The sequence below is a fragment of the Telmatherina bonti genome, assembly GCF_933228915.1.
Source record: "Telmatherina bonti genome assembly, chromosome: 7".
NCBI classification, from domain to species: Eukaryota; Metazoa; Chordata; class Actinopteri; order Atheriniformes; family Telmatherinidae; genus Telmatherina; species Telmatherina bonti.
In genome coordinates, this window is record NC_136625.1 from 16883095 (window position 1) to 16898779 (window position 15685).

At 36.5% G+C, this 15685-nt stretch overlaps 1 protein-coding gene across 1 annotated transcript in view; it reads left to right on the forward strand.

Moving 5' to 3' along the window:
• The window catches only part of LOC306758441 (myosin IXb), a gene marked incomplete at both ends in the record, with an annotated part of 30448 nt that overhangs the window by 13477 nt on the left and 1286 nt on the right, over positions 1-15685 (forward strand). Inside the window, 33 exons of the mRNA XM_079243769.1 lie at positions 395-518; positions 689-778; positions 1478-1594; positions 1788-1922; positions 2259-2380; positions 3565-3709; positions 4031-4220; positions 4386-4461; positions 4567-4653; positions 4811-4850; positions 5193-5315; positions 5552-5632; positions 5733-5843; positions 5985-6107; positions 6303-6452; positions 6704-6846; positions 7747-8088; positions 8315-8396; positions 9082-9279; positions 10009-10115; positions 10246-10325; positions 11600-11784; positions 12151-12258; positions 12431-12601; positions 12706-12738; positions 12825-12936; positions 13049-13122; positions 13237-13429; positions 14011-14139; positions 14413-14518; positions 14587-14718; positions 14875-14998; positions 15556-15656. Coding sequence (XP_079099895.1) covers positions 395-518; positions 689-778; positions 1478-1594; positions 1788-1922; positions 2259-2380; positions 3565-3709; positions 4031-4220; positions 4386-4461; positions 4567-4653; positions 4811-4850; positions 5193-5315; positions 5552-5632; positions 5733-5843; positions 5985-6107; positions 6303-6452; positions 6704-6846; positions 7747-8088; positions 8315-8396; positions 9082-9279; positions 10009-10115; positions 10246-10325; positions 11600-11784; positions 12151-12258; positions 12431-12601; positions 12706-12738; positions 12825-12936; positions 13049-13122; positions 13237-13429; positions 14011-14139; positions 14413-14518; positions 14587-14718; positions 14875-14998; positions 15556-15656 — 4134 coding nt within the window. The remainder of the gene's footprint in view (positions 1-394; positions 519-688; positions 779-1477; positions 1595-1787; positions 1923-2258; positions 2381-3564; positions 3710-4030; positions 4221-4385; positions 4462-4566; positions 4654-4810; positions 4851-5192; positions 5316-5551; positions 5633-5732; positions 5844-5984; positions 6108-6302; positions 6453-6703; positions 6847-7746; positions 8089-8314; positions 8397-9081; positions 9280-10008; positions 10116-10245; positions 10326-11599; positions 11785-12150; positions 12259-12430; positions 12602-12705; positions 12739-12824; positions 12937-13048; positions 13123-13236; positions 13430-14010; positions 14140-14412; positions 14519-14586; positions 14719-14874; positions 14999-15555; positions 15657-15685) is intronic.

Below are 15685 nucleotides of genomic sequence, written 5' to 3' on the forward strand. Positions count from 1 at the left end.
ATATATATATATAGATATATATAGATATATATAGATATATATAGATATAGGTGTATATATAGATATAGATATATATATGTATATGTTTGTGTGTGTATGTATGTAGCAGTGGAAGAGTCAGAAAGGCAGTCAGAAAGTGCTACAATGAAACATTGAATGAACACTTTGTTTAGTTATACATGGGATGAAATGAGGCTGTCTCACTAGTTTCTTGTGGACACTCAAACACAACATTAGTCAGAAATCAGTCAATAAAATTCGCAAGATCAGTCTGAAATTGGAATGAATCTTGGTGAGATAACCAGGTAGCTTTTGCCGGAACTTAGTGTGCAGATTCCACATCAAACTACTCAAAGACATCCATTCATGTATCTGAGTGTGTTTCTATTTCCAGCATATTTTCTGTCATCTCCGCCATCCTGCTCTTGGGCAATGTGACGTACACGATGTCTGAGAAAACTCAGGTTCTGGAGGCTGGACCTGCTGATGTCTTATCTACACTGGCAAGCCTGTTGAAGGTTTGTTTCTAACAAATAATATGTTGAAACAGCTGCAAAAATCTACACTTTATTTCTGTTTTTATTTAAAATCACAGCCTTTTAAAAAGATATTTGTATGTATATTTAGGATATGTTTACGTGATCAGAGAAATAACATTTGCATGCTTTTTGGTTTGTTTTTTCCCCAGGTGAAAAAGGAACCACTCGTGATGGCTTTGACCAAGAGGAAAGTAGTAACCACTGACTCAAGTGCTGTTTTTCAGTACACACTACAGGAGGTATGCCGTCTGAACTTTGCAATCCGCTTGCTACCAAAGATCAGTTAGTTCAAAATAATTTAATAAAATTTTTGATTTGATATTCCTGCATCAAATTCTAAAATTTGATTAAAATCCTGCACCGCTGGTTTAAGAATATGAGCGAATTCTTCGGTGGTAGTCAGAGAGACATTGGCTGATCTCCGTCAGTATCCCCCAGGGCAGCTGTGGCTACTCATGTAGCTTTCCATCACCTAGTGTGAATTAAAGAGATTAGAGATTTTTATCAAGATAATTAAGAAATTATTGGAATTCTTAGATGTATACCTTTTTTATGGGTTGTTTTTTTTTTTTGTTGTAGGTTGATCATATTCCAATTGTAACATCTTTGGTTTAATCCTGCTTCCCTCTACATGACAAGTGCCTTCAGGCAAAACCTGATCCCCACTTTGTCTCCAATATCTTTACTTATTGTTAAATGTAGAGGAAAAATATGGCTGCACGTATGTGCAGAAATGTATGTAATTATGCCAAGCATCATGGGAATGGGTTAATAGGAAACACATTGTGACGTGCTATTTAAAACACACATAAGTTAAAGGTGTTTTACACTATCAGTCATAAGTCCCATTGGATTTAATGGGAAATTGTCCTAAACCTTATGACCAGAGGTGTACAGTATAAGTTTAGACCATTCATGTGGTTTTCCTTTGCTTCCAGGCCACCGCAGGGCGGGACTCCATGGCCAAGTCTTTATATGGAGCTCTGTTTGACTGGATTATCTTTCACATCAACCATGCGTTGTTAAACAGACGAGACATGGAGGAGTCTGTCCCGGTGAGTCATGTGACTTATTTTGTAATAGTTAATGGCAGTTACATTAATGTCCAGATTTCAGCCATTTTGTAGAAAGTCTGAGCGAAATTGCTCGTCAAACTTAATACTTAAAACTTAACGTAATAATGTGCACAATTGATGTCGTCTCATCTATTAACAACAGCTGAATTTCTGTTGCTCATGTTGTGTTTAGTGTTTGTCCATTGGTGTCCTGGACATGTTTGGGTTTGAGAACCTCCAGACAAACAATTTTGAGCAGCTGTGCATCAACTACACCAATGAAACACTACAGTATTACATCAACCAGCACATCTTCAAACTTGAGCAAGTATGTGTATTTATATTTAGGGATATATGTATTTTTGTTTCTGATCTTGGCATGAATTTGAAAAAATTGCAATTAATCTGTTATCACATTAATCTGCATCAGTCTTTGATATCCTCATTATACAAGCACTACAGACGGGTACAGACAGCTAAAGTTGGTTCTTGTAGTTCTTTATGGCGCTGCTGTTTTTGTTTTCATTTGTTCAAACATCTTTTTCATTATTATTAAATGATATTTTAATAAAGCATTTCTGTCGCTATGCCACATAGACTGCCTGATTTAAACATCCTTAATGAGTCTATTCTCATTTGTCTTTTGTGCTTGAAAAAATTCCAGGAAGATTACATGTCGGAGGGCATCACCTGGCAGAGGATTGACTTTACCGACAACAGTGGCTGCATTCAGCTGATGAGCAACAAATTGACTGGACTCTTTGACTTACTGGATCAGGAGAGCAAGTATGTAAATTGCACTTGCAATCTAATCTGTCCCCAAAACTAGGGATAGGACGTTAAGACATTAACGCTCAGGAACAAGTTGCCACTGTCTGATTCCACCCTGGCACGCCAGCATATATTCTTTATGTATGTCTGTTCATGAAAAGTGTAGATGAAAGCATTTAAAAGGTTAAAAGTGCTGTAACATGTTGGAGAACAACTGGAACTGTTAGTTAAAGTACCCAAAATGGCACTTTAGACTTGGCCAAGGATGTTTTCTGTGTTTTTTTCTATGGTTTTCCAATTGAAATGCATTTAAATGCATTTATCCAGACATTACTAGAGATTGAGTTTATTATTTAGTGAATGGTTAAGAATACATTATATTGTTTGTATAGAGCATCAAATGGAAATGGTCTACATTAAATTGAAACTTTTATTATAACGATAATGTTTATGCTTAGTTTCTAAATTTTTCCCTACAACTGTGTCAGTAAAGATTTGTTCTCTATTAGCACATCAGGTAAAATTTGTTTTATCGGGGTTTAAGTTTCTATATTTCATTTCCTCCAGGAAATTGATGCATAAAAATGAGTTTTAATTAAACATGTACATTTGTCTTCACATATATTCATACCTTTACATTGAATAAGGGGAAAAAAGCTGCTTATGAAATAAGCTGTCAATTTTTTTGTTAAAATCATTAGATTATTTTCTAATTCTGGTTCAATAGAAACATTTTTTAAAAAGCGAACAAATATTAAATATGTTGGTTGAACAATCATCTGATGTTTCCACCACAGTCAGGTGTTTTCTGTACCTGTATATCAGACTTCTGCACCTGCTTACAGGTATTTTGTTCCACTTTTCATTAGAAAAGGGCTCTAAGAACCTTTTTTTTTTTTTTCTTCAACTCAATTAAATGAATAAATATTGCATTTTATTTTATTTTATTGACTGTTGTAAATTTTGCCTTTTCTGCAGTGAAGGGCTATGAATAAATTTGAGTACAACTGTAGCTAGTTACTTCTTCTAAAATTGATTAGAAATATATTTTTTCCATCATCAGAGTCTGGTTGAGTTAGGATTGTTAATTAATTAAAAGCAAACACCTCTATTAGTTGTCAGCAAAATTTTGGTGTTACTCTTTCCCATATACCATATGTCAAATGTGATTTTCTGTCTGTCTCTCTCTGTTTCTTCAGCTTCCCTCAGGCCACAGATAAAACCCTGTTGGACAAGTTCAAACAGCATCATCAAGACAATGCCTTATTTGTAGCCTCTCCAGCGGCTGCAGAGGCAACGTTTGTTATCCAACACTTTGCTGGGAGGGTTGAATATCACATCAAGGTAAAATTCCAACACTGTAAACATCTCTGCTCTAAAGTCCCTCACATTAGGTTCAGGTAAATGTCTTATCATTCAGCTCGATCCTGTAACATGTCGTCAGTCCACAGTAGCTCTGTGTGATAAGCCAGTGTGGGAAACTCCAAAACGAAAAAAATAGAAAATCTAACCAAGTAAATGATTCATTTCAATCGCCATAGAGGCAACGAAAGAGCTATAAAGTTTATAGTCATAAAAAGAATGTGATGAAACTACAGCTTCTCTGTTGTGTAAGTTCAGCATGGATATATTTGCCCTATTAACTGTGATTTTCTGTCTGTGTAGGATTTCAGAAAGAAGAACACGGAACACATGCGCCCTGAAGTTGTGTCACTTCTACGGAGCAGTGAGAGCTCTTTTCTGCATCATTTAGTTGCATCCAGCCCAGAAGCACTGTTCAGATGGGGCATCCTCCGAGCAACCATCCGCATTGTTTCAGTATTCAAGAGCATGGCACGCCAACGGACAGCAATCAGTATGTAGCTTTCTAAGGTTTGATGAACTTTGTTCATCAGAAAGTGTTTTTTTTGTTTGTTTGTGTGGGTTTTTTTTAATGATTAAGCATCCAGCTTCATTTTTTCTGTTTGTAATAATTGCACGAACTATTAGTAAAACTCAATTTTTTAAACTGTCGCCATAGTTGCTGCAAGACGAAGTTCTCGCAAGTCACTCAAAGACTTGAATCATCCAAAAAATCCAAGGAACAGGCTATCCAGGTAAATGTTAACTCTCAGTCATAAAGTAGATCTGATTTTCTAACCTATCAAACAGGAATTAGGTTCTCATTCTTAAATAACTTAATTCCTTTATTACTCTCACAGCAGCAGTGTGGATTTTTCTTTTGATCGCTCTGATGATCAAACTTTTGATCTGTTTGAGGACTTTCTTACCACCTATGAACAGAAAAGGTATGGGCTTTATGGTTTTCATTTTCTCACATCATACATTGCTCAGTTGTATAAGGTTTCTTTGTTGTTTTGTTTGCATGCAGAGCACTGTGTTTTCTTGGGCTTCATGGTTTTTAGCTTGTTTGGTTTTTCTTTGCTTTCTTTTGTTTTTCTGCAGGAAAAGTAGAGACAGTCGGCACAAGCAGGTCATTCCAAAGGTAACGCGATGTTGGGGATTTATGCTCGTAATGCTTCTTCTCTAGAAATGCATAAATGTTAAATCATCATTTAAACTGCTTTTCAAAACAAATACTTAGAAAAAATAAGAAAATTTTAATAAGTGTAGAATATCTTATTAGACTAAAGAATTATGGACTTAAGTGGTTGATGCAGATGACATTTTCATGCATCTTGGGACAATAAAACACCAACATACTGTATGTTGCCTCAGTTTTGAATATTTCATCTTGCATAGATTTCACTTTCAGCAGTGAAAAACTTTTTGTTTGAAGAGTTTATTTTTTTTATTTTTTTTATTTTTTTGTCATTTCGTCAAACAGAACCTCATTAATGTGCGTTCACTTCAACACATCGTTAGTCTTATGGCACATGACCGAACCAGCAAGTCAATCTTCCACCCGTATCGGAGAATGAAGCTTCCTACGGTCAGCACACAGTTTAAGGTTTGTAATTCGTGCAGCATCATGTTTGTTTTTCACGTCATTCTTAGTTTTACACATGCAGTTTTTATATAAATTTATTAAACACCTGTTCCTCCACCAAATGAAAGCCAACAAAACCTTTATTTGTTTGTTTTAAAGTTAATTTTGACTTTTTAGCTTCCCCTTTTTTGTAGTCTGATCTTAGTCTAATGGCTCACAATCAGTGTTTCTCGCCGCTGAATGTGTGTTTCTCACAGGCATCACTCATTAAGCTGATGGAGACCGTTGGAAAAGCAGATCCTTTATTTATTTTCTGTGTCCGCTCCAATGCCGAAATGGTAAAGTGATCTGTGAATGTGATGAAGCATTATGGTGTTTTTCTGAAGTTTTGCTTGTTGTTGGGTGTGGAAAGACTTTGGAAGTGTCCTGTTTTTACAGAAAGAACTGCACTTTGATCCTGAACTTGTGCTGAAGCAAATCAGATATGCAGGCATACTGCCAATGGTTCACATGCAGAAGTCTGGCTATGAAGCCAAATACACGTTTCTGGTGGGTGCTCCTGCTATAGTGAATCTGGAAATCATACATTATTAATATCGTACAGCACATTTTAAAATTGTTCTGTAAAAAATACTACTGAGTGAGTTATTCTCCTATCATATGGAACTAAGGTTGTTTCCTTCATGGCAGGAATTTGTGAAGGAATTCAGGATCATGTTTCCAAGAGGAGCCACTGCAACGCCACAGCAGATAACTGAACTGTTTGAGAAGATTGGGCTGGATAAGACCACCTACCAAATAGGAAAAACTAAAGTAAATCATCATATTGTTATATAAACATGTGTGATTATACTCATGTTGTTTTTGACTTCAGATTAGAGTACTGAGGGAATATTACCATTAACTAAATGGACTAGAAGTATATAAATGAAAATAAAGAATCCACTCTACAAATCAGCTTTCATTTAGCCTCATAATTTTTTATGTCATACTATTTCTTTTATTCAGGTTTTTCTCAAGGAGAAGGAGCGGAAGATGCTTCGTGTCACTCTTAACAAAGAGGTGGTGCGTCGTATCATCACTCTGCAGCGCTGGTTCCGCACCTGTTTGATAAGGTCGCATTTTCTACAAAAAAGAGATGCAACAAGAATCATACAGGTACATTTTCACTCCTTAACTTAAGATTGTCTCCTCATTTCTATGTTTTCTTTTGGTAAAAGCTCATTTAAAAGACTACCTATTTATCTTACTGTGTGGTTTAAGTTGCTAAATGCTCCTTTGCTGTTCATGTACACTTAACTTTCACATTCACTTCTTTGTTTGTTTATTGCTTTAGTCAAGCTAAAAATATTTCCAAAAACGAAGATCATGACGACTGGTAAACTAAAGGAAGGTTTCTGTTCTTTCAGCGGAGTTGGCGTGGGTTTTATGAGAAGCAGAACCGAACCGCAACAGTGATCACAGCTGCATGGAAAAGTTCGCCAAAAACATCAGAACAAGAATGTAAGAAGGGGGATGGAGACGGATCCAGTAATCGATCTGGGCGAGTCAGGTATGCATGCTGTAATTTTGAACCATTCTAAGGAACTATAGGCCCAGACAATTGACTGGACTGGAAAGGGGCTCAGAAAAGGTGTGGCGACCTGCAGGGCAGCAGCAAGGCTGGGATTTCAACCTGTGCAGCTGCATAGAAGAGCTTTGGGCTCTGTATTTAAGCTGATTCCTCAACCAACAATCGATTCTGTTCTGTTCTGTTCTGCTCTGCTCTATTTTTTTGTCTACAAGGCAGCTTGTAGATGGAGGCTGCTTTTGTTTCCAGACGAGGCTCCTCTTTGTTTGTTAGCCTGTAAATTCTCTGTGTAATGCTCCACCAAAAACAATTGCATTTTTTACATTTTTACAGTCAAATAGCACTGAATTTCCTCAATTTTTGGGACAATTTCTATGTTACTGCTGGCCTCTTAGTCTCTGTTTAACCTCTTGAATAGACTTTGGGTCCTGTTAGAGCAGGGTACGTACCACAGACATGGGGATGCAGCAGTCAAAATGCTTTCAGCCCTAGCTTTTCTTGGGAAAAACTCTTAAACAAATGGGAATAACTAATAAGACCCTGTAACCACATGTAAGCAAATTCCACGTTTTGAAAATATTCCACTTTCATGTCCGATTTCACAATTCTTTCTTTGTTTAGCACATCATGGAAACATTAGTGTCTAACTCATTTTAAGCATGTCTGTTTTGTGAATTCTTGTTCCCTACAGGCGAGTAATTATGTCAATGGGTTTTAATTGGGTTTCACTCTGGTTAATAGTTGAAGAAAAGAGTTGACTTTATAGAAATAATGCTCAATTAAACAAAAAACGTATTACATTATAACTATCACCATTTGTATTATAAGTAAAATGTCTGTCAAAACTATTTGATTTCACACCTTTTTTTTTTAACTTAACAGCTCAAAAAAACAGCTAATAAAGCAGCACAGAATGGACATCAGCCCCAGCAGGACCCCGCAGCCTGACCAAGGTTACAACCAGTCTGCACAGAGAGACAGAAGCAAGGAGAAACGAGAGGGTAGAGGATCCCCGCCACCTCTTAACAGACCTCTCTCTGTCCCAGTTGGCCATAAAGTTTCTGATGATCACACCACCAGCTCCTCTCTTCAACGCTATGCAGACGTTGCAGGTGTGAAGGAGAAGATAGAGAAGTGGAGAGGAAGACACAGTGAAGGTGACCCAACAGATGAATCAAGTCCTGAAGTACAGCGACGACGAGATAATAGAAAAAATGAGTTTCAGTAAGTTCTTTCATTCTTTCATTCAGTACACATGATAAATGAATAGAAATGTTTTTCTGTTTGTTGGCTCTTTTTATGTAAAAGTTAATATTTGGAAATGACAATCCACGTTGATCATATGGGGAAAAAAACATTTTGATTTTATATTTTGACACATTTATATTGAAAACAAAGTGTTATTTATTTCCTGTTGAGTCCTAAACTCTGGGTTTTTTTCTGTAACTAGTCGGAAAGGGAAGTCCATGTCTGCTGATGAATTGTCCAGGATCAGCTCGTCAGGTTCTGATAGCTCACCCTCTACCACAGAGGTAACTTTGACCTTTGTGAAACAGTGCAACTACAGTGCTGAATGACCTGCTATGTTTACTTTCTCCTGACTTGTTTTGATTATCCTTTACAACAACACTTCTCAAATTGAGGGGTACACAAATAACCCTTGAGGTACTTCACATGAAAATAATAAATAGAAATGAAATACTTTATTATAATATAATAGATTTATTATATTTTGAGTTAAAATTCATTTTACAAAATATAAATGTATTTTATTCCTATATATTTTTATGAAAATATAAATATTGCATTTTTATTAAATATATGTAATGATATCAAATAAGACAAATCTTAAAGTTGCAAGAAAGTAGCTCTCAGACTGGATTACGGCACCCTTAATTTATAGATTATTGTGAAGTTATTTCATTGGTCCAGCCCACTTGAGATATTGCACAATATGTGACCTGTGAACTGCAATGTATATTGACACCCCTGGTTTTAGGGGGTACTTGGCAGAAACATTATTCCAAAGGGGGGTACAATATTGAAAAGTGTTTGAGTCACCACTACTTTACAGCATGAAGTAATTGTTGGTTAACATAAGGGAGCTTGTTTGCCAGTTTTTATCATGTTGACAAAGACGTGAGAGGAGGTTTCTTACACATCAGTCAACGGAGGCATGTCAGTCTGTGCCTCATCACTTTTCCTGGCCCTGTTTAGGTTAGGTTGCGTCGCCACAAGCCGCAGAAACATAAGCGGCGCTTAGCCTATACCCGTAGCGGTTTGGTGATGGACTTTGGGGGCTCCAAGGAGAGTGAGTACTGGAGCTTTCCACTGCCTCCCATCAGCCCTGCTTTACCCATCCTGAAGAGTTCAGCCAGTAGCGTGGATGTCCGGGCCCTCCTATCCCAGGGCAAGGTACAAACCAAAGGGCCTTTTGACCAACCACAGCTCTCCTCTGCATGCAGGCCTTGCATGTGTATGTCCCAAGCAGAGCGGCTGGATGACTTGCATTCTTCTGGGACTTCTACTTTCAACCATCCAGCCTAGAAAACAATGAGCTGCAGCTTTCAAGTATCAAGGAAATATTAGAGCCGATTTCCAAAGTTCATTTCTGAACTTTTCATCTTTTACAAAAATGGGGTGAAACAGTAGTTCCAATGTCCCACATGCAGCAATTATGGTAGCTTTGATGTTGGTGTGAGTCTTGTCTCTAGGATTACATTTTAATCTTAATTCACGGATTTGAATATTCATACATATATAACATTCATAAATATATAAATATGTCAAATATGGATTAAGAAATATGTGAATTTGTCCAATTAACCTTAACAAACTTTATACATAATAAATACATCTTTATACCGATAGTATAAACTAAGCAAAGCATTTTGCTGGTGGCAAGAGTAAGAATAGCTTTGCATGATAAGTGGAGGTGGCAAAAGATTTCACTTCTTTGGTACTGTTGGTACTACTTTATTTTGGGGAGTGGTTTCGTGGTGAATGAGCTGTGGGAATCCTTTTTGAAGAGGTGTGTAGCTGCTGCACAGAACATGGGAAGGATTACTCTTTCACTCTTGGTTGCTTCTTTTGCAAGTTTTAGATTATAATTTACAGTATGTTTGTGTTCTCATACCTTTGCAGATACCAGCAGAACCTGATGGCTCCAGGTATAGCCTTCCACCCAGGATGAGCAATGAGGACTCTGCTAACCAGGGCTCTAACCAGTCACAACTCACCACCCCAGAGAGGTAAAACCATTCACCCCAATAATTTGTGAAGTTAATTATTTAGGATTTTAGTCTAGTCTGAATATTAATGCTCTTGTTTTTGTCTTCATTTCCTGTTGCATTAAATTCATATGGGTTATCTTTCCTGCAGGATGTGGTTCCTCACCAAATTTCTGAAGAAACGAACTCCAAAATACCCCCCTAACAACGATTCTGCATCTAATAAAGCTGGTAAGTAAAAGGCTTTGAAGACTTTTGCTGTTTTTTTTTCTTCAAAACAGCAACCTGAATGTATTTAAGTTATATAATCAAAGTACACACATACAAATAATGTATGGAGAACATGGTGGGAAAGAAACATTTAATACATACAAGGTAGAATTTCAAGAAGCGTTTCATTATTATACAAAGCAAAAGAATTCTTAAGTTATAAATCACTATATTCGATATTGTTCACTTATTCTGCCTTATTTAACTTATTGTGCTGAGGTTTGGGGCAATACATACAAAAATTCACTTAACTCTGGTTATTTTACAAAAAAGAGCAATACGAATGATTCATAAAGTTAAATATTTGGAACATTATTAGCACAAATATTGTACGAAGCAAAAATTAACTTATTACCATTTAGCATTCAAACACTGTTCTGGGAAAACAGGGAGATTTATAATCTCAGGGGAAAATTTAACTAAAAATAAACAGGTTGAGAACAACATTAAGGGGATTCTGTGTTTCGGTACAAGGGGTAAAGTTATGGAATGGGTTAACAAGGGTTAAATATAATACAATTTTTTTTAAAAAACTGTATAAAAACATAACATTTGCCAGTTACATGGCTGCAAAAGAGACAATATTTAGCAAGGGTCACTGACAATGCTATATATATTTTTGTTTGTTTGTTTTTTTGTTTGTTTATTTGTCTCTTTCTTTATGTACAGATGTAAAGAATGGTTAAGAATTTGGAAATATTAATTTAAATATTAAATACTAATTTTTACTTCTGCCCAGTCCTTTTCCTGTATGTCTGGTTTTGCTGGGTTTTTTTTGTTGTTTTTTTAAAGTTACTTTTGTTTCTTTTGTATGTTTTTTTTTCATTTCATTTCATTGGAAATTTATAGAAATAAACTTACCAAACCAAAGAAAAAAAGAGTTATAAAGCCACAAAATTTATTGGAAAACTGTTTGCTTGTGTACTAACTGAGCTCATGATAGCTGAACTGCGCATTACCATCATATGACTTGTAGGGAAACTTCCTGTCTTTCCTGCCATCTGGAGGCTATGTGTTGATAAACAAGTAATGCCATAGGTCCTGAAAAGTTGCTGTGGGACCCTTTTTAAGTATAAAGTGACACGCCTAGATACAAAATATGTACTTTTTTGATCAAGTATGTTCTTCTTCACCTTGTACCCACCAGTTTAAGCATTAAAACCCGTGTTCTCTTGTCATGTTACAAATGATGCTATATTTCCCTCTGCACCTATATTTCCCACTCCTTTCTGCAGTTACATTGCCCAACTACAATCCACAAATTTACCACACCTCAAGTCAAAACAGTGGTAAGGCCAGTCGCAACCCTACCATTCGTATCAGCAGGGCTACACGAGCATTGCAGGGCGGTGGCTCTCTGGAACGAGAAATAACTGATCCCAAGGAGCTACGAAACCTGGATGAGTTCCTTGGGAATCAGGTGAGATCTATGAAATAGTTGTCAACAATTTGCCAGTGTAAGTTGGGTTTTTTTCCCCCCCATAAACGTACAGTAGCTTTTAGAGCACTGGCACCAAGGATACTCTGAACGTGATCCTTTTTATGAATTGCTGTACAAAATTTTAAAAAATCTCGTTTGAGGGGATAATAAATGCGTAAAAAAAAAAAGTCAGAAATCAGATACACCTCTGTCTTTCCATTTTCTTGCTGCCTTCTTCAAAAGTTATTAATTCAAGGTAAAAAGAAATAAGAATAAAGAAATTGTTGTTTTTTTCTTTAATTAAATAAATTAAGAAAAAAAAAACTACAAAAAGGTTTTGCAAAACTTCCTGTGTTTTGTCCTCAGGTTAATGAGCTAAACACAAGACCTAAAGAGCTGTCCCCAACAGAGAGTATTTTCCTCAAAGCCACCATGGAGTTCAGAGAGGCCATCAAAAGCATGTACTCTCTTCAGGTTTGTCAAACATTTGCTTTAGACCAATATTTTCTTTTCATGTTTTCTTTTCTTTGTGCTTTTAGTAACGTATTCTATTAAAATCGTGTACAAAACCTTACCTTGGAAAGTATTTTATACGTAATATGCTAATTATGAATAAAAAGTGGTAAACTACTGTTTTGACCAACAGAAGCCCAAAATTTGCTACAATGATCTAATGAAGAGCTATCGTAACCAAGTGAATACGCTAGCCGAATCAAAGGACAATGCAGTGGTCCCACTGGTTGTCAATCTGTTTGAGTCTGTGCTGGATGGCTTCATCAGGGCTGAAATAAAACGAGTGGAGTCCGAACCAGCTAAGGTAGATTTGATGCTTTCAGTCATTAATTGCTAAACTACAGTGATGGCAAACAATATGTGACATAAATACAATTTATAACTTGTCCCTCTTCTTTGGCTACTAAGACCACAAAAAGTAAGAGGAAAAAGGAGAAATGTGTAAGTTGAGTACGTTAATCATTATTTCAATTGAAAAAGTTGGATATATTGAATCATCCAAGAGCATCATTGTTCTTTGGCTGCAGTTTGATAGTCCTCTGGATCACCGGTTCAACACATATCAGGTGAACATAATGCAGTCATGTGACTTATGTGGCTCCTATATTTGGGGAATGGAGAAAGCTTACATGTGTGACGGTGAGTACACACAGCTGCAAAACCACACAATGTTTCACATTTTTGAAAATACATATTTACATATGCAGCTAAACTAAACTAGATTTCTTTTGGGGTTTTTTTTTTTTTTTAGCCTGCAAGTTGATATGTCACAAAAAATGCCTGAACAGAATCATCACAGATTGTTCAACACAGTGCGCCAGACAGGTGAGCACTGACATTTTTTCAATCAAAACCATTGCATGATTTAATAATAATATCATTCACAACATATTTTCAAAACTTTCTGCATATATATTTATCATGTTTCTGTTGTCCTAGGATGATAGTGTACCGGGCTCCTTCCACTTTGGGGTGCAGGTGTGTGTTCTGACCAGTAAAGCCAACCCAGTACCCAAAGTGGTGGAATTGTTGCTGATGCATGTGGAGCTTAATGGTCTCTACACCGAAGGTATTTACCGCAAGTCGGGTTCAGCCTGCAGAGCAAGGGAACTCCACCAGATTCTGAAGACTGGTAAGTAATTCAGAGATTATTTGCACTTGAAACACTTTGTATTTTATTGTTAACTGACCTAAGAGCCATGATTAATGGAAAAGAACTTAAAATGGCTACAATATTTTCTTTTCATATGCATGTTTTTGTTTTTGTTTTTTTTTACTCTGTGAGAATCCATGAAAGGAACTGAACACATCTGCTAATATATTTGAGCATTATTTTTAAAACAGTTCAAAGTAATTCTGAACTTTTCATTTGTCATTTCATAATGATGAAATTCTAGTGTTTCATCTTTTATTACACAGCTGGATAGAATGGAAAAAATCATTTAAAAAAAAAAAAAAAAAAGGATGTTACTCTAACTTCCTCCTGCAGGCCAAGAACATACATGTTAGATAAACTGCTGATTCTTGGTTGACTCATGGAGTAACTGTGTGAATGGTTGTTTGCATTATTTGTCCATGTGTTGGTCAGGTTGGACAGGCACAGGGCTGGACAGGTTCCCAGCCCTGTGATGGGCTGGCAGCCTGTCCAGTGTGTTTAACTGAGAGAGGCAAAAATAATCATTTTTCATCTGTATCTTGATCATGTTCCATCAGATCCTGAGACAGCATGTTTGGATAATTTTCCAATCCACAACATCACTGGGCTTGTTAAGCGCTGGCTCAGAGAACTGCCTGACCCCCTGATGACTTTTTCTCTCTACAACGACTTTCTGCATGCTGCGGGTGAGAAGCTGTTCCCTTATCATTTTCATTTCTAACGTGTAGGATTATTTTGATATAACAGATGTAAATTCCTCATAAATTAACTAATTTACAGGAAGAGCCTGGCATATTGTACTGAAACTAACTGAGGATGTGTTTGGAGGACTTGCGATTGTGTGACTGTTCTATAAAATGCTTGGAGATATCCATATTACTTACTTTTTAATATGCAACCGTAACAGTGTGTGATAAAAAATGTTTTAAGTATTGATCTAGATGTTTGATTATCTACAGAACTGCCAGAGAAAGAAGAAAGAACAAAGGCTGTATACCTAAAGGTCGATGAACTTCCTCCTGCCAATTACAACACTTTGGAGAGGCTAATCTTTCACCTTGTTAGGTTGGAAATTTCTTTTCTTGTGTCTGATGGAACATTCCCAATAGATTTTAACCTGTTTGTCTTTTTAGGGTTGCAAAGGAAGAAGAGCACAATAAAATGTCACCAAGCTCTCTTGCTATTGTGTTTGCCCCCTGCATCCTGCGCTCACCTGATACGAATGACCCCTTCCTTGGTATGAAGGATGTCTCCAGGACTACACTGTAAGTTGTCATGCTGTGCACTACTGTAACTTAATTTTGTAAAGGTTTTAGTCATTATTTTCTGCATACTGGAAAAACCTTGCTTCACTGTGCTCTATGCATGTGTGTATCCAGTAATTTGTTGTAAAGATGTATCATTTGCTGTGTTATTTTCAGCTGTGTGGAGATCCTGATCTCTGAGCAGTTCAGGCGATACAATGAGAAGATGCAGAATATCAAGCAGCTCGAATATGCTGAGGCCCAAGCTGTCAATCAACTCAAACTTAAAAGACAAAACACGGTGAGAACAAACTGAGAAAAACAAAAAAAGCATAGAACAAATAAACCTGGGACAGTAGTTTTAAGTTTTAGTTTTTTTTCAGCATAATAGCACATTAAGGTTTAAAACACCATATGGTAGAAAAATGCACAAAAACATTAACTCACTGTCAAACTGTGTCTCAATATCTTTTTGCTAATACTTAGTAATATTTCATATGCATGTAAGGAAAAACATAATAAGGAAATGAACTTTTTATACAGTTGCATGCAGTCATTTACACTTGTCATGCAAGATTAAGTCAGCATTTGTCACCTACTAGTTGTCCTTGTTTCAAGACTCTGTGGAATTTCCTCATAATCTAATCAGTCGGTCAAATAAAGACATCGACATTAGGTCTTGTCATTCCTATAGCTGTACAACACCTAATGAAGGTAAAAAAAAAAAAACTCCACAGTAGGACTCAGAACAAGCAAACTCAAACTTTGTGAGTTCTTTTTTTTTGGTTTTGTTTTTGTCTGAATTACTGGAGAAAAAAAAAAGTACCATTTGTTGACACAGCTCTTTTCTGTGAACAGGTCATTGAAAAGCCCTCAGAAATGGATGTTCTTCCCCCATTACACTCCGATGAGTCAGAGATTACCCTTATTGAAAGAATAAAATCCATCAAACAAGAAAAGTGAGCTGACAGAAGTCTGTTTTTTATTA